At 40.1% G+C, this 20,825-nt stretch overlaps 4 protein-coding genes across 9 annotated transcripts; 2 read left to right on the top strand and 2 right to left on the bottom strand.

The window, feature by feature from the left end:
• Positions 1-1,048: 1,048 nt before the first annotated feature.
• ucp3 (uncoupling protein 3) lies at positions 1,049-3,957 on the top strand. Its single transcript, XM_029518978.1, has 8 exons — positions 1,049-1,159; positions 1,357-1,469; positions 1,702-1,829; positions 1,940-2,147; positions 2,248-2,445; positions 2,545-2,646; positions 2,764-2,944; positions 3,052-3,957. The coding sequence occupies exons 2-8, from the start codon at positions 1,370-1,372 to the stop codon at positions 3,164-3,166; spliced, it is 1,032 nt and encodes a 343-aa protein (XP_029374838.1). The 5' UTR covers positions 1,049-1,159; positions 1,357-1,369; the 3' UTR covers positions 3,167-3,957.
• A 1,144-nt stretch (positions 3,958-5,101) lies between these two features.
• On the bottom strand, positions 5,102-11,316 carry dnajb13 (DnaJ heat shock protein family (Hsp40) member B13). 2 transcript variants are annotated; one of them, XM_029519220.1, is made up of 9 exons: positions 11,281-11,316; positions 10,888-11,109; positions 10,687-10,790; positions 10,000-10,161; positions 9,762-9,910; positions 9,534-9,647; positions 8,043-8,156; positions 7,890-7,966; positions 5,102-5,628 (listed from the first exon to the last, which is right to left on the bottom strand). In XM_029519220.1, exons 2-9 carry the CDS (start codon positions 10,953-10,955, stop codon positions 5,463-5,465), a joined length of 954 nt encoding a protein of 317 aa, XP_029375080.1. In that variant the 5' UTR covers positions 10,956-11,109; positions 11,281-11,316; the 3' UTR covers positions 5,102-5,462. The 2 variants fall into 2 exon arrangements, with proteins under 2 accessions (XP_029375080.1, XP_029375081.1); XM_029519221.1 differs by having other exon boundaries at positions 5,497-7,682.
• Positions 5,401-7,830, top strand: ucp2 (uncoupling protein 2). Of its 2 annotated transcripts, none has more exons than XM_029519222.1 (7): positions 5,401-5,638; positions 5,782-5,986; positions 6,111-6,324; positions 6,407-6,604; positions 6,697-6,798; positions 6,885-7,065; positions 7,222-7,830. In XM_029519222.1, the coding sequence occupies exons 2-7, from the start codon at positions 5,861-5,863 to the stop codon at positions 7,334-7,336; spliced, it is 936 nt and encodes a 311-aa protein (XP_029375082.1). In that variant the 5' UTR covers positions 5,401-5,638; positions 5,782-5,860; the 3' UTR covers positions 7,337-7,830. The 2 variants fall into 2 exon arrangements, with proteins under 2 accessions (XP_029375082.1, XP_029375083.1); XM_029519223.1 differs by having other exon boundaries at positions 7,003-7,065; positions 7,222-7,362.
• A 1,142-nt stretch (positions 11,317-12,458) lies between the features above and the next one.
• LOC115054087 (ras-related protein Rab-6A) lies at positions 12,459-20,587 on the bottom strand. Of its 4 annotated transcripts, none has more exons than XM_029519098.1 (8): positions 20,263-20,587; positions 17,970-18,028; positions 17,828-17,881; positions 17,077-17,182; positions 16,649-16,760; positions 16,181-16,274; positions 14,476-14,542; positions 12,459-13,451 (listed from the first exon to the last, which is right to left on the bottom strand). In XM_029519098.1, exons 1-8 carry the CDS (start codon positions 20,330-20,332, stop codon positions 13,387-13,389), a joined length of 627 nt encoding a protein of 208 aa, XP_029374958.1. In that variant the 5' UTR covers positions 20,333-20,587; the 3' UTR covers positions 12,459-13,386. The 4 variants fall into 4 exon arrangements, 3 of the variants coding, with proteins under 3 accessions (XP_029374958.1, XP_029374957.1, XP_029374959.1); XM_029519097.1 differs by lacking the exon at positions 16,181-16,274 and adding an exon at positions 15,227-15,320; XR_003841582.1 differs by lacking the exon at positions 12,459-13,451 and having other exon boundaries at positions 14,488-14,542; positions 15,227-16,274.
• Positions 20,588-20,825: the final 238 nt, after the last annotated feature.

Raw genomic sequence — 20,825 nt, 5'->3', positions numbered from 1 at the left:
AAAACAGCCTCAGGGGTGTTAGGAGCTTTGTCACCTGTAATGGGAAATCATTGTAACTTTATACAGCAATGCATGTCAGTCACACAGAATTAAGACAAACAGATAACAGCAGTATATAGCGGGAGACACTTGTGATGGATTTGCAGAACAGTTTTAGGAGTAAAACAACATGTGACAGCAGGTGAAATATAACATGGCCACTGCAAGTTGTGATGTAATTGTACTGGGGCAGTGACTTGGATCTGCAGTGGAAAGTCACATGTATAGAGGCATGCACACTGCAGAACTCCAACACTTGTGTCTGCCCTCGAACTTTTCCATCAAGCATCCTATCCTTTCTTTGGTTGCTGCTAGTTGGCCTGAACAGATGCTAATGATTGCATACAGATGCTATGTGCACCCACCCACCTTTATTCATTGAATGGATTGGCTGAGGAGCACGGTTCCTTGCCCTGGAACATTTTGTGACTTTACTATGTGTGGGGAGGAGGGATGAGGGAATTCCTAGAGCTCCTAAACAAGTTTTGCATTTTGGTGAGGGCCAGGGGAACAAATACTCTGAGGAAGTAGTGCAATTTTTTCACGACAGAGCTATTGTTGGCTAGCCAAATGCCCCATGAAAATATTTAGGGAATCCTGATAGGCCTCTCTTTCTGATTGGCCAAATATAGGCTGATGGTATCAGCCAATAGGAACATGTGATAGGCTGCTTGACGTCAGTGTCGTCATATGAGCTTATGTTTGCACAAATTAAAGTTGAAATTTTATGAAAGATCTAGAGCTATAACTTGAATTGCATTTATCTGCTGGAGAGTGCATTTCACAGTGAACAAAGAAAGTGTTCTCAATCTTAATATGAGTCCATACCAGTCCATACCAGACAACTATGATGAGACAGTTGGGAGCTAATCAACAAGCGCTCAAATATCTATCTGCTTCTCACAGACTCTGGTAAACATGAGATTCACATGACAGGTGTGTACAACGTTTCAGGCTGCCCAGCAGTCATGTGCCAAAGGTTCCTATAAATTCACAAGCTCCTTCCAGCCTGAAACAGTGAGCACCCAGCTTGATGTGAAGACACTGAAGGGACTAACTAAGTAAAAGGACTCCATATTCCTTTCACTGTGCTGGATTATAACTTTGAAAAACCTCTCAGGTAAACTATGAGTGCTTTTTAAATCGTACTCCAATTATGTCTTCATGTATGGTTCGCTTCGATATGCCGCAAATAGAATTTATTAATCTATCATCATGTTGACACAACCATGGATAAAACATATGAAACCAACATGCAAAATTCTTTGTGGGTCACATATTGGTGCTAAATGCTTGTTTTGTTTTGTTTTTTTCCAGTGAGGGGTGATTGATGACTGGATCACTTTGGAGAGAGTTTATGACCAAAGGCATTTCCACAACAGAACCATTTCCAGAGAAAAATATATTTTCTCATTTAAATCCTACTGTAGGTATGTACAATGTTTAGCATGAACACTTGAAATAGTACTAATAGGTCTAGTTTACCAATGCACCACAGTTATATGTAATAATCAAATCAAACATATATTCTGTGTGTGTCTGTCTTGCTGTGCTGACCTCATGTTTTCTTATTGGTGCGCTTAGTCTATGATTTTTGACATGCTCAGAGTTTCTAGGGCAAACATCGTTTAAGAGTAATTTTTTCCATCTGTGTCATTAAAGCAGGTGCAGAAATGGTTGCCAAAGACTTGGTGCCCTCTGCGGCAGTTAAGTTCTTCGGAGCAGGCACCGCAGCTTGCATTGCTGACCTCGTCACTTTTCCACTGGATACCGCCAAAGTTAGACTGCAGGTTAGATGCGTGAAACCACAATTTTATTTTATGCATTTGTTTCAAAGGTCTGTTTTTGTTTTTTTTTTTGCTGTTTTTTGACAAGTTTTGAACGCGTTTCTATTGACCAGATTCAGGGGGAGGCTCTTAAAACTGAAGGCGCCAACACATTGAAGTACCGTGGAGTTTTTGGCACCATCACCACCATGGTGCGTACAGAGGGGCCCAGGAGCCTTTATAGTGGACTGGTGGCAGGACTCCAGAGGCAGATGAGCTTCGCCTCTGTCCGCATTGGTCTTTACGACTCCATGAAACAATTCTACACACGAGGCACTGAGAGTGAGTGTCATAACATAGAAGTATCGCTGTTGTGTGAAAAATCGGTCATCTCAACATAGCTGTTTCTCTCCTGTTAGACTGATACAGACTTTGTTAATAGGTGCTGGGATTGTTGTTCGGCTCATGGCGGGCTGTACCACAGGAGCAATGGCTGTGGCGTTTGCACAACCAACAGATGTGGTGAAGGTGCGTTTCCAAGCCCAGATGAGACTTGCGGATGGCGGCAAGAGATACAATGGCACCCTGGATGCCTACAGGACAATTGCACGGGATGAAGGAGTAAAGGGCCTTTGGAAAGGTACTTAGAATTCTAACAAAATGTTAAAAATATGCATTATATTTCATTACCATGAATTTAGTTGCCTTTGGTTTTGAAGCACCCTCTCCTTTCTTCAAGGATGCATGCCCAACATCACCCGCAATGCCATCGTAAACTGCGCAGAGCTGGTGACCTATGACATTATCAAAGAGCTCATCCTGAAATATGACCTAATGACAGGTGAGGCAAAAAGCTCACTTCTGTAGAAAGTGCCAATATCGCTCCAGTTACAGTTAGTCAAATGAAGAAGGACTAAAGCTTGTGGATGAATGCAACTTAGCCCCTGCTCCCTTGCAGACAACCTGCCCTGCCACTTCACAGCTGCCTTCGGTGCAGGTTTCTTCACAACAGTAGTTGCTTCTCCAGTTGATGTTGTAAAAACACGGTTCATGAACTCAGGGGCTGGCCAGTACAGCAGCGCAATCAACTGTGCCCTCACCATGCTGACAAATGAAGGACCCACAGCCTTCTATAAAGGGTAAACACACACTTACATAACAAAGATAAATAACCATAAGGGCATTAAATAGAAGGGGGAATGTAAATAGCTCAGAAGTTTAAGTTTCCTTTGTTTGTCTCATTTAGGTTTATGCCTTCTTTCCTGCGGCTGGGGTCCTGGAACATTGTGATGTTTGTGACGTATGAACAAATTAAACGGGGTATGACCAGGGCACAACAGTACTGGGAGTCGCCATTTTGACATCGGCTTGTCAGCCAGAGTGGACTTGCCTCAGCATGATGCAGTAGTGACCTGGAGCTGGAAAAGCAGAGCTCCAAGTGGAGGCGCAGAGCAGTGCCTGAAACAGTCCCGGGGTCCCATGGTCACCACCGTATCTCAGAAATGGACTTTGTGTGTCGAGAGAGCTTTAGACTCAGCTCATAGATGAGGCTCATTGAATTCATGAATGGACACTGTCTCGTGGGAGTTGTGTAATATCAGAATGATTAATAGATTTAACTTGGAAGTGACTTCATGCAGAAAAATATTCATTTAGCTGTAGAGGATGCGGGTTGAAAAGCTGATTCATTGAGGTTATGTCTTATTGTATATTCACGTCGATACTCAAGTCTTGAGCAGATGGTTTTTCACTGTGGATTTCTATGTTTACAGGTGGGAGTGGAAGCTCATTTGAATCATATTATGGGCCCACGGTCAACTCGTCTCTCGCTTTGTCCTGTGCATTGTGGCTTGTTTACAATGTTTACCAATAATCGTGGTGAATGTGGTCGTGATTAACTGTGATTCTTTAAACTTCAGCCTTTCCACGGCCTGTTGTGAGCTACTGCGTTTATAAGATGATTGTGAAGTATGGCAAAAAAAGTTGAAGTAATAGACACATGACAATGATTTTTTTTTGATGAAGAATATGGTCAATATACAATATGTATGTATTGTGAGTTATTGCTGGCCGATAATTCATAGTAATAAGACTGAATATGTTGTACACAATGCTGATTTTTGTAGTAATTAAAAAAGGCACATGCTATGCACACCTTGTCAGTTCTTCAATAAAAAAATACAACTTAAATGAGGGCATTAAATAGAAGGGGGAATGTAAATAGCTCAGGGTTCTTTGATTAAATGGTGGAGGCTGTTTACAGAAAGTGGATCATCTTGGGGTTTAAGCATAACGGTGATGCAAAAAAATGTATTTAATCAATTCATAATTTCATAACTAAGGTGAATTCAGGATACCAGAATTACTTTTCCTCTGTATGTATGGGGATATAAATGCGTGTTGATTTTAAAAGCTTCTGCATAACCAAATATAAATGAAGAAAGAATTACATTTTTACTAGGTTATAATACATTTATGGACATTAGTAGACGCTTCCTCCTCAGTCAGGCATATGGCTTCATCCTCTTGATGTGTCAGATCAAATAGAAATATCAGCTTCTTCTTGGAGAAAAGACAAAAAAAGCATTCATCTGATCACGTTAGACAGTGGTGCCCTGTTGATATTTTTTCCAGTCACCTGCTACTGATGCTTCAATTTCATACAGGGGTCAGTCAGAAATGTCTGCACCTGCACATGTGGCCATGAATTCCTTGTATTTGACAAATAGATCATATATATTACTATGTTTATACAACCTCACCATCCTTTATCTAATAATACCACATACGCTTTCAGAGCACCGTGAAGGACATATGATTGTAGTCATACACAACTGTGCAGATTTACAAGACAGGACTAGGACTGTTTGTGAATTCATTTATGGCATGGAGCCTCATTAATCAGAGCAGGAACAGCAGGCAAGTTCTCAGCACTGAAACAAAAAGCCGGGCCGGGTTGCATATGGCTCTGAACATAAGGATCTGATTTCGTGCTCATGTACTTTGTGTTCTTGTGTTTTCAGCATGACTCAGCACTTACCCGGGCATGTCTGTTCTCTGCTCCCTTTTTGTCTGTGCTCATATAGCAGGAAGTCCACTAATGGGAGGATTGGTGGTTTGGTACCCTGCTCCTCCAGTCTTCATATTGCTGTGACCTTGGCAATGACTGTAAGACACTGAAAGCACTGTGTATATATATTTGTATGTGTGTATATATAGATATAGACAATAATGATTCACTTTGGAGAACTTTATTTTACAATGCAACATATTTTCTCAAAAAAACCAAGCCACAGTATATGCCGTCACTCTCATCAAACACAACTGTGGTTTTTAAAGTTTGTTGTTATATTGATATTGTTTGCATGAGGACACAATGCCGATAAAACTTGATTGTGCAGTTGATAAGAAAGACAAAAACAGACCGGCTGTTTGTTCAACAGACGGGTTTACAGCATGCCCATGGGGCTATCAGGCAGCCCATATAGATAGATGAGGGGCGGGGCTTTACCAGCAACACATGGTATGTTGTGATGTCACAGCATCATGGCAGTATTTAAAGAGGCTGTTCTCTTTCGAACAACACTGCATCCTGTCATTCATCTGTTCAGATTCAGCCACTCCTTTGGGTGCTCTCACTTTTTTTATTGGGCAGTTTCACATCCATAGATCAAATCTCAGATTTGGAGTATGATTTTCAGGCTCTTCACTTTGGAAAAATCTTGTATGGAAAAAAAAGGAAACAAATTTATAGCAGAGACAAAGTTCAGTCAACGGGACACCTTTAGAGAATCCTGATCTCGACAGTTTCTCTGTTGAACTCCTGCAAAAAAGTAAGAATTAATGCAAATAGCTTCTTTTTTTTAACTTGTCAAAACAAGTTTTGTTTAGCATCAGTTTTCTTTAGGTTGTTGTTTTTGCTTTATGGGGGGTGTCACGTGCGTCTTTGGATGAGTTCTGGACTCTTGTTTTTCAGATTCTGGAGCAGCTTCAAGTCCAGTCTATATTCATTAGCCACTCTTTGATTCTTACATTTATCTAAATATTCCTGGAAAATGGTTGGATTGGGACCTGCAGATGTGCCCCCATCAGCAGCTGTGAAGTTTGTAGGAGCAGGAGCTGCAGCCTGTATTGCTGACCTGTTCACCTTTCCCCTGGACACAGCCAAAGTGCGGCTGCAGGTAAAAGAAACAGATTTTTTGCCAATATTCATGCCAACTCTGTAATTCTTGTACTACACAAACATTTGTGAGCGCACTGTGGGTTTAGTCGACAGAGCCTCCTTTACATTTATACTGACCACAGATTCAAGGGGAGGCCAAAGCCTCAGCTGCAGCGAAAGGATCTGCAGTGAAGTATCGAGGAGTGTTTGGCACCATCACCACCATGGTGCGTACAGAGGGACCCAGGAGTCTTTACAGTGGACTGGTGGCAGGACTCCAGAGGCAGATGAGCTTTGCCTCGGTCCGTATTGGTCTCTATGACTCTGTAAAACAGTTTTACACTAAGGGCTCTGATCGTGAGTATTCATGGGTGGACTATAATTGCCAGTCTTGCTGAGAGACTCTACACATAAATCCTCTTCCTCCTCTGTGGTTCAGATGTTGGCATTGGCAGTCGGCTGCTCGCTGGATGTACAACAGGTGCCATGGCAGTTGCTTTTGCTCAGCCCACAGATGTAGTCAAAGTCCGCTTCCAGGCACAGGCCAGGTCCTCTGGACATGCCAGACGCTACTGCAGCACCATTGATGCTTACAAGACCATTGCTAAGGAGGAAGGCATCCGTGGTCTATGGAAAGGTAGATTGACACAAAGATGGTTCTGTGTGTCTGAAAGGATACCCTTCAATTTCTGATGGTAAACATGGTTCCAATATTACCCTGTCACACAGGTACAGCTCCAAACATTGCACGTAATGCAATTGTTAATTGCACAGAACTTGTAACATATGACTTCATCAAAGACATGCTCCTTCAGTCCACTCCCCTGACAGGTAAGGCAATGTTTGCATAAAAAAAACGGGAAGTAGTTTGGCGTAGTAGTAGTATGGAGAATGAATTTTCAGCCTGTGCTCTACAGACAGTCTGCCCTGCCACTTTGTATCAGCCTTTGGGGCAGGGCTATGCACAACAGTGATTGCCTCTCCAGTTGATGTGGTCAAGACAAGATATATGAACTCTGCTCTTGGCCAATACAGCAATGTCCTCGATTGTGCTGCTGCCATGATGACCAAGGAAGGGCCACCTGCTTTTTATAAAGGGTAAGAGTCAACTGCAGGGATGACATTTAAATGGATGAGCGTATAAACTGCGCATTGATAGAGGAGGCTGAGAAGAGTATAGAGGCTGTGAACAGAATGACAGCTACTGATGGACTGCAAACAATGATTTTCTTGTTGTTTGTTTTTTCTCTTGAGGTTCATGCCATCTTTCTTGCGTCTGGGCTCCTGGAATGTGGTGATGTTTGTGACATATGAGCAGCTGAAACGGGCTATGATGACAGCAAATCACAACCGCACAAGTACACTGTAATCATTATTGGCTGGCAGAGGGCTGATGCTGTCTGCACATTTCTTTTAGCTTTTGTTGCCACCTAGTATGTTTCAGCTCAAAGTTTTACAAATGATGCTTATGCCGATAATGACATAGTTCTAATTACAATACATATGTGTCATAGTATAACAACACACACATATTAAATGTATTCAAGATTTATGTTGTGAATGTTTATTTTAGAGCTTGTTTTATCAGATTCTTCCTCTCAGCAGAGAGCTTCTCAGGGAACTGGATGTCAAATGTAATGATGAGGTTTCCTCTCTGTGAAGGATCCTGGGACAGTGGCATTCCCTCTCCAGTCACCACTTTTTTGTACGTAGGGCTGATTTGTTATGAGAAATAAATCAGGGACAGCAAACATATCAAAACACCTAGTTATCTAGAAATGTAAAATGCAGATGATATAAAGTGCTTGATTTTTGACTTTTCTGCTCTTATTCAAATGATTAAATAATAATGAATTAAAGAAAATAAATAAATAAACCGTAAAAGATTGATGTAACTTTTTTTTCCACTGGAAAGCACTTACTGCACAATGTCATTGAGGGGAATATTGAGTAGCCTGCCATCTAGTGTCCCCACGTCCACAGAGAAACCAGTCAAGGCCTGAGGGAGAGATTCATAGCTTCAGTGTTTATTTTACTTTAACCAAATCTTTAAGGATGACTCTCTCTTGACTCACCATCTCCAGGGAGATCTGTGCTGTGTAGATCAGGTCATTGTGTTGTCTTACAAACAGAGGATGCTTCTTTTGTTGCACAATGAAAACAATATCTGCAGGGATACTGTTTGGTCCCTAAAAGTAAAATGCACCAACATTAAATTCCATACATTTAATAATTTTCCAGGTGTTTTTATGAATTTTCACGTACAAAACAAAGGAAATAGTGAAGCTTCGGTGAAGAGGAGAACTTGGTGTAAGTATTAAGTGTTAGTTCTGTTAAATAAGATCAAAAAAATGTAACCAGTAGTGTGCTAGCTGAACACAATTTTTTTTATCAAGATGATTTAATTGGCGTCAGGCCCTTTCCCTCCTACATGGTTCAGTAATAGCACAATGCTGTGTATTGGAAGAATAGCTTTTTGCATATTTGGTTACAACTATTTAGTACATATGAGCTACTTGACAAAGAGAAAGATGTATTCAGAGTCTGGGCTGAACTTGAGGTCGAAAAGATGATGAGCTTGTGAAGTGTTCGCAAATAATGTCAAGGACTGTAGTTGTAGTTGAGTATTGGATTGCATGGTTGGCTGCAGAGACAGATCTGCTGAGGCCACCTACTGGTAATAAAGCAGAAGCAGATTCAGTAGAAATTTTAAATTTTACATATACATATGCTGTATTTGCATTCAGTGGACTTCAGCTTGGGCTGGCCATGATGGCGTCCTGTTTCATTAGAATTTGGCTGTAGGTACAGTATGAGTCAACAGAGTTGGCTACATCAGCACCTGGGACAGCGCCCTGGCAGCAGTGGCCATTAACCAAAGCTTTACTTTGTTCATTCATTCATCTTCAACCGCTTAGCCGTTTGCAGGCCGTGGGTGTGCTGCAGCCAATCCCAGCTCACACTGGGCGAGGGCGGGGTACACCCTGGGCAGGTCGCCAGTCCATCACAGGGCCAACACACAGACAGAGACACACAACCACTCACATACACATTCAGACCCACAGACAATTTAGAGTCACCAGTTAACCCAAACATGATGTCTTTGGACGGTGGGAGGGAACCGGAGTACCTGGAGGAAACCCACACAGGCACAGGGTGAACATGGAAACTCCCCACAGAAAAGCCCAATGGAACCTGCAACCTTCTTATTGTGGGGAAACAACACTAACATGCTTCTCCGCTTTACTTTGTTTTCAATCAAAATTACTACTCTCAACCACAACCATAACAAGTCACATGTTGTCAGCCCATTGTTTTAAGTGAAATCCCTTTCAGGGTAATACAGTCCAAACTCCCTTCCTGACTTCAACATAGGCTATGAAAATAAGATAAATATATATTATTAATCTACATTTAGATACACTGGATCTAAATATAACAACACAACAATTTTCAAGCTCATTACCCCAAAATGTTCTTACAGACATCTGACTATTTAAATTGTTAGTGACAATTAGTACAAAAGTTTTAAATATCAACAGACATTGATATTATATACCTCGTACCTGATCTCCCTCCTTGGGAAAAATAATTTTTGTGCCTTCTTTCCATCCAGGTTTTACATCTATAGACAGGATTGTGTCTTTGATACTAGATGTGTATCCATCCTCGTTCATAATCTGTTAAACAAAGGAAAAAAATATGAATATATGCATTTCAAACAATTACATCAGTTTGATGTAAAATGTTTACAGTTAATTGAAACCTTGTGAGGTTTTTTGATGAATTCTTACCCTGCGAGATATCTTTATCTTTTTTGTGCACCCATGGAAGAGATCATCCAAAGACAAATGAAGATCTCTCTCAATTGGAGAATCCTGTGTCTTCACCACTCCTGGTTGAAGGCCACCAAATTGAAGTGGTACATCGCTTGGGAAGAAATCTCGAAATAAAATTAATAAATTAAACTTCAGATTAACACAGTTCTCAGCAAATTTGTAGAGCATTCAACAATTACCATATTTTTCTCACCTGCAAATGGGTTGTCACTTCCGAAAAACTGTCTGAATGTTTTCTCTGGATTTTCATGGTAGACATATTTAGATGACCAGGCCCCGCTGCTGCCAAACTCCGGTGGAATACCACCTTTTAGTCCCTCTTCACCAAACTTGTCATAGGTTGCCTTTTTCTGAGCTGTAGAAAAGACACTTAATATTGTTGTTGACCCTAAAATTCTGATACTGATGAAATAATACTGACATTGTAGTAATACATGGATAACTGGATTCACATAATCACCCTACACAACTGTCATAGGCCTGGGGCACACCTGTAATTCTACATACTTTAGTGAGCGTTTTCCACTGCATCTTCAGCTACAGACATACACACATGAAATATCATGTTTTATATGAAGGATAACTTGGTCACATTTAGACAAATATATGTGATATTACCTATAGATAAACTGAAAAAGTCAAGAACTACTCACTTTTATTTGCACCCTAATAATGTATTATATCTAATTTTTTTATTGTTTCGTTTCAATATCATTGTAGTTTAGGGATGTGTTTAACTTTAATTTTGTTGTATTGAGTGTTTTTTTTGTGTGTGTGTGTGTGTGTGTGTGTCATTAAAATCCTTGATCATAAATAAAACAGAAGTAGTGAAGTAACAAAAGCTCCCAGCAGCGTAGACTTTGAGCATGGAGACGCTCACCGTCGCTCAGAACATCATAGGCCTCACCGAGCCGACCGAACCTGTCGCTGCTTCCAGCTTCTCTGTTCCGGCTCGGGTGAAACTTCAACGCCAGACGTCGATACCTGTGAAGATGGAGGAGGGGAAGGTAAAACAACTAAGTGTGCAGGTTGCTTCAACTGAAACGCTTTTTAGGAAGTTCGGCAGCATAGCAACACTTACGCCTTTTTGATATCTGCGTCTGTTGCATTTTTGTTTATTTCCAGCGTCTCGTAGTAATCGTTGCCCATTGCAGAGTGAAGTTAAATTAATGTAACAAACGAAGTAAAGCTCGGTTCGACGGCCCGCTTTGATAAAGACCTGCTTAAAACCACTGTGCTGTTGTTCGGCTTGGTTTCCATGGTAACGGCTGCCAGCAAACTCTCGCGGGATTTGGATAGATAGCTAGATAAAATCAAAACCAAGATAGAAAATATAAAAAAACAAAACAGTATCCAGTCAAATTATAAAAACACATATTATCCAGTCAGCAGGGGTTGAAATCTTCAGATATTAATACAAGTTAATTAATACAGGTTTCAGTAAAACAAGAGGTTGCACTTTCTGAGTCTTCACCAATATCTCCATGTCATCACGTTTGTTGAGCAGAGAGATTTCCCATGATGATCAATGGCAGAAAGGGCTTATATCTCGTTTTCCCCAGCCTTCACCTTTGCACCAGCACAAGGTCACGGTGAGGAAAAAAAAAAAAAAAAAAATCAGCAATTTTCACTGTTGTTCAAAGGGTGCAACCTCAACATCTACATCATTGAGGTGACTTTGATAGCCCTGATGTTACACTCCAGACCACAGTAGGCAGTCGGACATGAATAATAACTAGATTCAATAATGGGCTTCTAGTTGACTGGTCCTGGTAATGTGAATGCTGCTTCAGTAGCATGAGAGATGTCAGAGCCATCATTGCTTTTATTATTTCATCTCTGCTTCCCCTGCAATGACAACTTGAAATGTCTGGTGTGAAATTAGCCTATTAGTCCAGTTCCAGCCGATCACACCTGAAGGAGTGATAACCAGGCTGATTATTGCTCATCCTTCAGTCCACATGACTGAGTATCCTCGTTCTTAATAATACAGCCCATAATAATATGGTTTGACCCTTTGCATACACTGCTTGGAAAAAGGCTGAAAATATCTGCAGTACACACTTAGCAGATGCCTGTTTGAGTAACAACTGAATTATTTGAAACACCATGCAAATAACTAAATTCATCTCTTGCAGCTGTCAATAAGACATGAATTTTAGCAGCGATAAGTGTGTTTTATTTATTTATTTATTTATTAATTTAAAACCATTCCAGACAGAAATGTTAAGGAGTACTTTACTATACATTTCACACTCTCCTCCATAAGTTCACAAAAAATTGTGTTTTTATCAGTTTGATCAAATTTCTGTTCTGAAGCGGAGGAGGGAACAGCAGATGCCCCCTACTGATTCTGTTAAAGGTGGTCCAGATGGATGCATATTTCATTAGTGACTTGGGACAAAAGTGAAGATATCAACAGCCATAAAAAAGAAGCATGAATCCAACAGAAATAAATATTACAAGTCATTGTGGATTACATATACATGAAGTATAATCACTAACAAAAGATCAACGCCAAAAATAAAAACAAGCAAAAGAAAACGTTTTTTAAAGTGTTCAAAAAAACATCATACCAAACTAGACAATCCCAAAGCCAAGGAAGCTCTTTACAATTAAACTCCAAAAAGGCATATATCTCCATGTCTAATGTTTCTGGTGGCGTCATGATTATGATTAATATATGAGAAAACTTCCTCAAACTCTATCAAAGTTGTTTTGTTTTTTTTTTACCTATGAGAACTGTAGTCTTAAGAAAAGAAATCTATTCAAATAAAAAGGTAATAGAAAATGGAAATGAGGGCGAAAATATCTCACCTCAAGGGGGAAGTATGGGCAAACATGAAGGACGGTAACGAAGATGCTGTTGTGGCAGTGCTGCTTTTGAACTGTCATTGTATTTGTGCTAGTTTGTGACAGTGTGTTTTCAGTTTGTTAACTTGTTGGGAGAACTGTAACTCTCAATGTCATGGTTGTCATTTACAACTTCAGCTGCACTGTGGTTGTACATGGTACTGGTCAGCACAGATCCAAGAAAGTTACGGATTTCCTTTAACACAACCTCTAGACAGGTAAAAGAAAGATGTTTGTTAATAACACGATTCATGAATGAATTGCCAAACAATCGCAACAGCACAAAGTATGTTAACAAATGCACACAGCAATCCACATTGTGCTTCTGACACTTAAAGCAATATTTTACTTTATAAAGAATATTCCTGACTCTAAAACATATAGTTTGATCTTATATGTTTCTGTGTTAAACATATTCTTTCAGTTTGGTTCAAAAGCTACAGCAATGTGCAAGAGTCGTGTGAAACAAGAGCTCAATAAAGAAGCCTGAGCTCCAGCTCTGTAAAATGTTTCAATACATGTGTTACAGCACAAATATCCAATTTAAATGATTCATGACTTTCAGAACAGTGCAAGCTTTCCACAATGGCGTGGACAATGGATGTAGTGTTCACTATCAGGATGGGGCACTGAGGGTACCGGGAATGAAGGGTACAAATAAAGAAAAACTAACTGGGTTTGTGAAAAAGTCAGTAAGAGTAATGTTTAGATTTGGCATAAGCCAACATTAGCAGGAACAGCCTCCTTCACTGACAGGTTGCTCTGGTGGTTTTTCCAACTTTATGTCAATCACTGAAGGGTTTAGCAGTTAGGGAATATTACCGAAAAAAAACAAAAACAACAACAACAAAAAAACAGCACATGTGATGTTTGTGAGATTATTAGCACTAAATTGGGGAATGGTTTCCAGATTCAAGTTATTATATATTAAATTAATTTAATATATAAATTATTTATTATTAATTTAATTAATTTTGTTAAGACAACCTTTGAGATGTCTTTGAGGTCTGTTACCTATACAGTAGAGTAATTCTTATTTATTAGACTGACTGCTCAAAAACTAAATTGTTGTGGACACTCACTGGGATTGGATATTTTCTTTCTTTTCCTTCAAATCAATGTTTAGTTTAACAAAACTCAAGAAACCCAACGACAGATAGTCTAAGTGAAATATTCTATTTACAGTAAGGGCCAAAAGTTTGGACTGACTTTCTTATTCACTTAAATGAGAATGTGTGTCCAAACTTTTGGCCTGTATTGTATATCACCTGACTGATAAAAAAAAATATTACTTTTCACTTTGATGTAAATAATCTTATCAATAATGGTGGAATAAAAAAAAAAATCGGGATTTGGTTTTCACTTCTGCAATACTTGTCATCCATTTCAGTGTCGACAAATTTAAGGGTAAATACAAATTTGTGTCAACTACAGGCTTGAAGTATATTGCACATATGGCTCAACAGGAGAAATGGGTTATGTTTCAGGAATGGCTTAAAAGGTTTGTATGGAAGCTCAGCTGTGAAACCAAGCTGCAGTTCATCTTACAAAAGCTTTCAGCAAAGTCTTTTTTGCTTGGTTGAGTGCAGCTGTAGGATTATAGCCAGTAAAACTGTTGAGTTAGGGCACAGCATGTGTCTTGACTGGTAAAGTATCTATAAAAGCTCACATTGCTCAAACTATAATAGTGAGCTGTCACAGTGATGCACCAGTTTCCTCTTAGCTGGGAATATCTCAATAACATGAGATCAGAGACAGAGGAGACCGTCTAACTCTCATCTGTGATGACAGAAGCAAACACGTACACAAAGGATACTGTCCTCTCTATTCTTGTCCTGTGCGGTATCCATGCCTGGGAGGGCGGCTGCCACACGACGAAAGAGCTGCATGGAAAGAAAGGCAGATGTATTCTGTCAGATGCGGAAATGTACTCATGACTAAAAGAGAATGAAATCAAGAAAGTCTGCTGCATATATTCTCTTGATATGATTAAAGGACAAGGACCCCTCAGCTCATACAGAGGAAGATTCTCCAACAGAGTGTTACAAAATGTGATTAGAATTTAGCAGCATGTGTTTAAACGACTTTAGGGTCATATTTCTGCACTGAGTAGTGGCATGAAAATAGACTTCAAATTGTGCCCTACTGAAATCCTTCATTGACAGCTCAGAAGATTTTAGGTGATTGATAGATTCACACAAATTTGAAGAGAAGTCTGCTGAATATATGATGATAGTCAACATGCCCACCCCCAAAGACAGCATGATTACATGCAAATTTCCCAGCAACATAACACCTTTACTGTGCAAATCGATGGAGTTCTGAGAATTAGTTTACAAACCCCAAAGGGACTTCTTGATGTGCATGACTGACGGTTAGCCAAAACAAATCATTTCATGTAGAAGGTGGGCGAGAGCTTGAGAATCAAATCCACACATCTCAGATCTGACTACAGGAAGCTGTGTAAAGCTCAATTATTTTCTTGCATGCATGTATGAAAAAGAAGCCAATCAGAAGAGAGCATGAGCACTATGAATACACACACAGAAAAGGTGCACACGCTCTACCTGTTTGACATTGTAGCCTGTCTTTGCACTTGTTTCAATAAACAGAACATTCATCTCTTTCGCTCTCTGTTCTCCCTCCTCTGTGGTTATCTGTCTGTGATGAGCCACGAGTCACCGTACATGACACAAACATCCACATACCACCACAGACATTGACAAGACGACAAAGGGAGGAAAAATACAGACTGTGATTATATTGACGTGGATAAACAAGTCATGCCGTTTCCTGCTGCAACTGTCGCCTTTGCTCAACACCAAAAGTTTCCCAATTGATGCTCTTGCTGTTCGTTGAGGCAGCTGAGTTCCACAGTAAGCAGTGAAGCAATAGTTGGGTATTTTGGAGAGAGCTAGATCTGAAAACTTCTGCCACTCTTGTGTGTGTGTGTGTGTGTGTGTGTGTGTCTGTGTATGGTAAAAAAGATCCTCAAACCTTCAGCTGGCAAACTTTGCTTAGCATAAGGATTGGAAAAAGGGAAAATGGCTGGCCTTCTTCCATCCAAAAGAGACATAATCTGAATGATAGCACCTCTAATGCTCAAAAAAATAAAATTTTTAAGAGGTAATGCATTAGATTATATCTGATTCAGAAAAACGTCCAGGGACCATTGAAGACTTCAGGGAGTTAGTGGTCACAGTAAAGTTGAGCTCAAGTTAAGCTGATGAGAGCTTTAGTGCTGGTAGGCATATTTTTTTCCAACTCTGCCCAGAGGCTGATATATTTCCAGCAATCATGTTTAGCTACTTGTTGTTGCTGTACAGTTGTAAACTATTTCAAGTCAAATATGAACAAAAATAAACAATAACTCATACCCATTTAATAGGTTAGTTGGTAAATTTAAAAACTACCTATTTTAGAGCTCTAACCTCTGACTTTGACAGGTGACCTCTGGAGGTTAAACTCAGGTGGCAGAATTTGCAGCAGGACCACAGAGCACAACTTGCAGACATTCTTACCTGCTTTACGTTGTAGCCCGCTTTTGCACTAGTCTCAATAAACATTACATTTAGTTCTTTGGCTTTCCGCTCACCCTCTTCAATAGATACTTGCCTGTGGTAGATAAGGGGTGTTAAAGATGTGCAGCCAAATAAAAAGCAGTTTATACAGGGTGATAAAATATCTCGCACAATAAATACTTTCACATATATGACATATCACACCTGGAGAATACAAATGTGTTTACATTCTCGATCAGCTAAAGAGTGAAATATCAATATCGAAAGGAGAATATCAGGTATGAAATAAAACAGTCACAACAGCTTTGACAGCCACAAAGGGAAGAGATAACTTGTTGTGATTGAGTGCTGCCTCAGGAACGTCTGAGGAACTCAGTATTGACAGGCCAGCAGTAACAATTAATGGATTCATCAGTATGTGTTTAATGGAGATAACCCATTTGAGCACATGGCTGAAGAATGGATTACCTTTTGTCTGCAAGGTCTGTCTTGTTTCCCACTAACATGATGATGACATCACTTCCTCTCTCCGTTCTCACATCATCAATCCATTTTGTGGTTTGCTGGAAGGAATTGACATCTGAAGGACAGACAATGGAGAAGCAGGAAGCAGAGCATCAGTATTAGGAGATAAACGGCAGAGCAGAAACAATGGGTGAGTTTGTAGCAGGCACATCAGAAAGAAGTAGAACCACAAGTTGTATACATGGTACCAAAATCTGATGAATACATATTCAAGCATAGATTTTCATTTATTTATGAAAAAAAAAAAAAAGGATCGAGTAACATGAAATTTCTATTTAAAATTGTTAGTATTATTGTGGATTGGTAGTTAAGAAGATTTGAAAAGAAACTTGACAAAACACAACACATTGACACACAAGTAGTCCACGTACTTGTGATGTCATACACTACAACAGCAGCAGCAGAGTCTCTGATGTAACTTGGGATAAGGCTACGAAATCTTTCTTGCCCTGCTGTGTCCCACAACTGCAACCGGATCTGTGGGGCAGGAAGGGAGGATGGGAGGAGAAATAAAAGAGAGAAAGAAAATAATAGAAGGGATGAAAACAAAACAAGAAAAACTGAAGTCAGAGATGAGGTAAGTCATGGTTGCAAAAAGTAAATATAAAAGAAAATAAATTAAGTCAAATGAGCTGGAAAAGACAGAGAGAGAGAGCATAGTGCATGCAGGTAGTGAATGAATATCAGAAAGAGCAATCTATCTGGGCCCATGAGGAGAAATAATCACCCTTCACTTGTCATCAACTCTCCTCTCTTGATCAAGTAAGGTGTTTAATTTCAAAACAGGGATGGAGAGAATACATGGTGGGGTAGGAAGGAGAGGAAGAAAACTTATGTTGCGGGAGGAAAGAAACAGAGAAAGGAGGGACGGTCCAGGAAGAATGCCATCCAGTTCACATTTGGAGAGCAGTGTGTTCGCTATAAAGAACATAACTTAACAGTTAAAAAAACAAACAAACAAATACAATAAAAAAAAAAAAAAAAAGAAAATGTCAGTGAGCGTCCTTTGATAATCACAACACCAAAGGCAGTTAAGGAATTCACCAAATCTGAACAAGGAATACCATAAAAACAATAACAACACACTGATTTGACACTATTAGTGATGAAAATAAGACTTACTGTTCTGTCTTCAAGGTACATTGTTTTTGACAGGAAATCTATTCCTATTGTGGCCTGAAAATTGGTAAGAAATAGGTATATATTCAGAGACATCAACATTACTGATGGCATTAGGATAATGTTGTCGACATGCTGGTCTCACTTGGTAAGTGTTGTCGAAGCTGTCATACATGAATCTGGTAATAAGTGACGTCTTTCCCACTGAAAAACAAAGAGAAACAAAGGTTCACTAATGCAGCTGGTTTAGGGTCAGTTTTGTGAATTAATGTGGTCTAATCTAAAATAAGCAAAATTGTGTGGTGTTATCAGATTAATAATGTTAGGAAAAAACCAAATCTCCATTTTATAAAATTTCACCTAAACAGAACATATTTACATATTGACATAAAACACAAACAGCATCTTCATTCTCTGAAAGGCTGGAACCACTGAACATGATCAAAATTGTTTCCAATTTAATTTCTGTCAAGCACCAATGGAAGCTAAATAACTGCCCTTATCAATTATAATTGAAACATTCTCAGGAATTAAAAGGTGTGCAACAATTAAAAAAGATGATATGTCATTGTCACTTTGTTGTGATGAAATGTGTGTTTATTTGCTTGTATTGAAAAACTTTGCTGGAGCTATGAATAGGAAGCAACATGTGTCAACATCAAAATTGTGCAGCACCCATATACCACAGATGGAAACCCCCAGCAGCTGACTGCAGTATATCATACAACTCCAGCTCCCCTCTGAGGGGGGGTCCCAATTATTTTAGGTATTTGAAGATAAGTTGGAAGGAGAAGGGAAACTGTAAAGGCCCTGGGAAGTTTAATTCCTTTCAATTCCTCCCTATCAAGCTGTGTCACACTTTTACAAACCCCATTCTGAGGATTTCCATATTTACTCTGTGAATCTACCCTGGCATTTATTGTGTAAACATAGCAACTGTGTATTTTTTTCACAAAATTTATTTCAACATTGAAGATATTCACAAGAAAAGTATTATTTTGAGTGCATCAATTCCGATAGAGACACAAACACTCATACGGTTACTTTGAGTAACCAGACATGGCCCCCCCAGCTTCACACTGTTTCCCTAAGATCGAGTTACATTATCAGTTACACTGCACATCAAGTGATGACGACCTGACCAAAGCCGGCACTGTTTAGAAAGCTCCAAGGAACCACAGCGAAGTGCAATGTCCATTTTATCTTGATGGGAACAGTGTCACATTACCAGACATGATACCTGTAGGAAAATAACTATCATCGAATTAGCCTCCTCTTCAACATTGACTTATCTTATCCTTGTTTTAGATCTAAATCAGATCAGTTTTTTTTTAATATTTGCAATAGTACAGAGCTTTTATGTGCAGATAAGTTATTGTGAAATCAGAGGATCCAAATTGACATTTTTATCATGCGAGACAAGATTAATTCTAAAGTGGGATCTATCATTTGTGTCACAGCAGGTAATCAGCTAACCCAACCGAATGTTTCCATGCAGCAATGATCCCATTCAATTCTATGCCGTCAAGTGTGTCAATATTAGCTTTAATAAGCAAAGTACAGTGCATCTTAACAGCTGATACCCTTAACTGAGGGATCCAATTCAATAGATTAGAGTTCATCTGGTTTGTCTTAAATCTATATGAAAGCCCATATTCATCTTACACTTGTTTCCTAAACACACAACTACGGAAAGCGTGTATATTACACTGTACTATCAACGACCCCACACCTTTGCCTGGGAAAACGGAAGCTAGAAACCACCACCCCCCCCCTCCTCCGGCAGGAAAGAGCCTGTGCTCAGATGGATGGAGAAGGGGAGAAGGAGGAGGGAGATAGTAGGAATGCCACTGAGCAGGTTAGGTCCTTGGGGTGCTTAGGGTGATTAGGGTCCTTAGGGTGCCTAGCCTAGCAGAGATGCCCCGCCCTCCCAGAGAGGACTAACTAACTGGATTTGTATAGTCACTGATTTTGTGGACTTTGACCAACACTGACATCATTTTTATGAGGCTAATACAGAAGCCAGGCCTACACCTGTAGGCTCCACCTGGGAAATCCAAATATCATTGAACTGGACTGAGTTGTAGATTATTGCTGATTTGGTCTCTAAATCTTAGAGGCAACTTAAATTGTAACTTAGTGCTAGCTATTATCGTTAATGTTATCGCAGCTCGCCACTCAATTTTGCTACCAAACGAATAAATGGGTTTCTACTGCTGTGACTTATCCAGACGACAGTAGGCTTGCTTGCCTTTATCCCGGCATGGGCACCATTGAGCAATGCGACCGATGTGCCAAGTTTAACCAGAGGCGGCTAACGTTAGCATGCTAACTGGCTCAGGTTAATCACCCGATCGGCACACCGAACTCCTCTGTTCACTTCATCTGCTCCCGACCACAACTCACAATCAACATCCGAGTACCACAGTTAGACTCACCGCTCTGTTCCCCGAGAAAGACCAGTTTAAACTTTCTTAAAGGGTTTCCGAAGTCTCCGGCCGAAGACATGGCTGTAATGGACCGAGCCCTGACGTTACTTTTCTGGAGCTCCCGGCTAACCAGCTAATGCTAGCTAACCAGCTGTAGTCGGATATGTCCCTGTACAGACCAGCTGGAGAGGCGCTCTGCTCCGAAAGCACACCTTCGAGCTTCAACACACTTTTGGATACCTCCCCAACTACTGAGACCAAGTTAGCATTACTGCCAGCCCACTGACATGTCTAGACTACTACCAGCTCAACCCCAACCCTCTTCTTCACGCTCCACTGCCGGGCTGCCATGTTGACACACTGCCCTCTGCCGCCGGAGAGGCGCACCAGGGAAGACAGGGCCGATCCATCCGTCCATCCATCCATTCATTCATTCATTCATTCATTCATTCATTCATTCATTCATTCATTCATCTTCTACCGCTTATCCGATTCTTGGTGTAGGGTTGTTGGAGCTAATCCCAGCTCACACTGGGGGTCAGGTGGCCAGTCCATGTACCAGCGTCATTTAA

Source organism: Echeneis naucrates, chromosome 14 (assembly GCF_900963305.1).
Source record: "Echeneis naucrates chromosome 14, fEcheNa1.1, whole genome shotgun sequence".
NCBI lineage: Eukaryota > Metazoa > Chordata > Actinopteri > Carangiformes > Echeneidae > Echeneis > Echeneis naucrates.
The sequence above is the reverse complement of the archived record's forward strand: the minus strand, read 5'-3'. Positions and strand labels throughout refer to the sequence as shown.

Excerpts from the sequence above, each read along its gene's own strand:
- ucp2 (XM_029519222.1), top strand. The coding sequence starts at position 5,861 with ATGGTTGGATTGGGACCTGCAGATGTGCCCCCATCAGCAGCTGTGAAG. Across the intron at positions 6,605-6,696 it reads CATCCGTGGTCTATGGAAAG|GTACAGCTCCAAACATTGCA; the intron begins GTAGATTGACAC and ends CCTGTCACACAG. Across the intron at positions 6,799-6,884 it reads TCAGTCCACTCCCCTGACAG|ACAGTCTGCCCTGCCACTTT; the intron begins GTAAGGCAATGT and ends TGTGCTCTACAG.
- dnajb13 (XM_029519220.1), bottom strand. The coding sequence starts at position 10,955 with ATGGGCAACGATTACTACGAGACGCTGGAAATAAACAAAAATGCAACA. Across the intron at positions 10,791-10,887 it reads GACGCAGATATCAAAAAGGC|GTATCGACGTCTGGCGTTGA; the intron begins GTAAGTGTTGCT and ends CCATCTTCACAG. Across the intron at positions 9,648-9,761 it reads AGATAAAGATATCTCGCAGG|ATTATGAACGAGGATGGATA; the intron begins GTAAGAATTCAT and ends TTTGTTTAACAG.
- LOC115054087 (XM_029519098.1), bottom strand. The coding sequence starts at position 20,332 with ATGTCTTCGGCCGGAGACTTCGGAAACCCTTTAAGAAAGTTTAAACTG. Across the intron at positions 16,761-17,076 it reads TGTAGTGTATGACATCACAA|ATGTCAATTCCTTCCAGCAA; the intron begins GTACGTGGACTA and ends TCTGTCCTTCAG. Across the intron at positions 13,452-14,475 it reads GGACAAGAATAGAGAGGACA|TGATTGACATAAAGTTGGAA; the intron begins GTATCCTTTGTG and ends TAAACCCTTCAG.
- ucp3 (XM_029518978.1), top strand. The coding sequence starts at position 1,370 with ATGACTGGATCACTTTGGAGAGAGTTTATGACCAAAGGCATTTCCACA. Across the intron at positions 2,148-2,247 it reads CTACACACGAGGCACTGAGA|GTGCTGGGATTGTTGTTCGG; the intron begins GTGAGTGTCATA and ends CTTTGTTAATAG. Across the intron at positions 2,446-2,544 it reads AGTAAAGGGCCTTTGGAAAG|GATGCATGCCCAACATCACC; the intron begins GTACTTAGAATT and ends CCTTTCTTCAAG.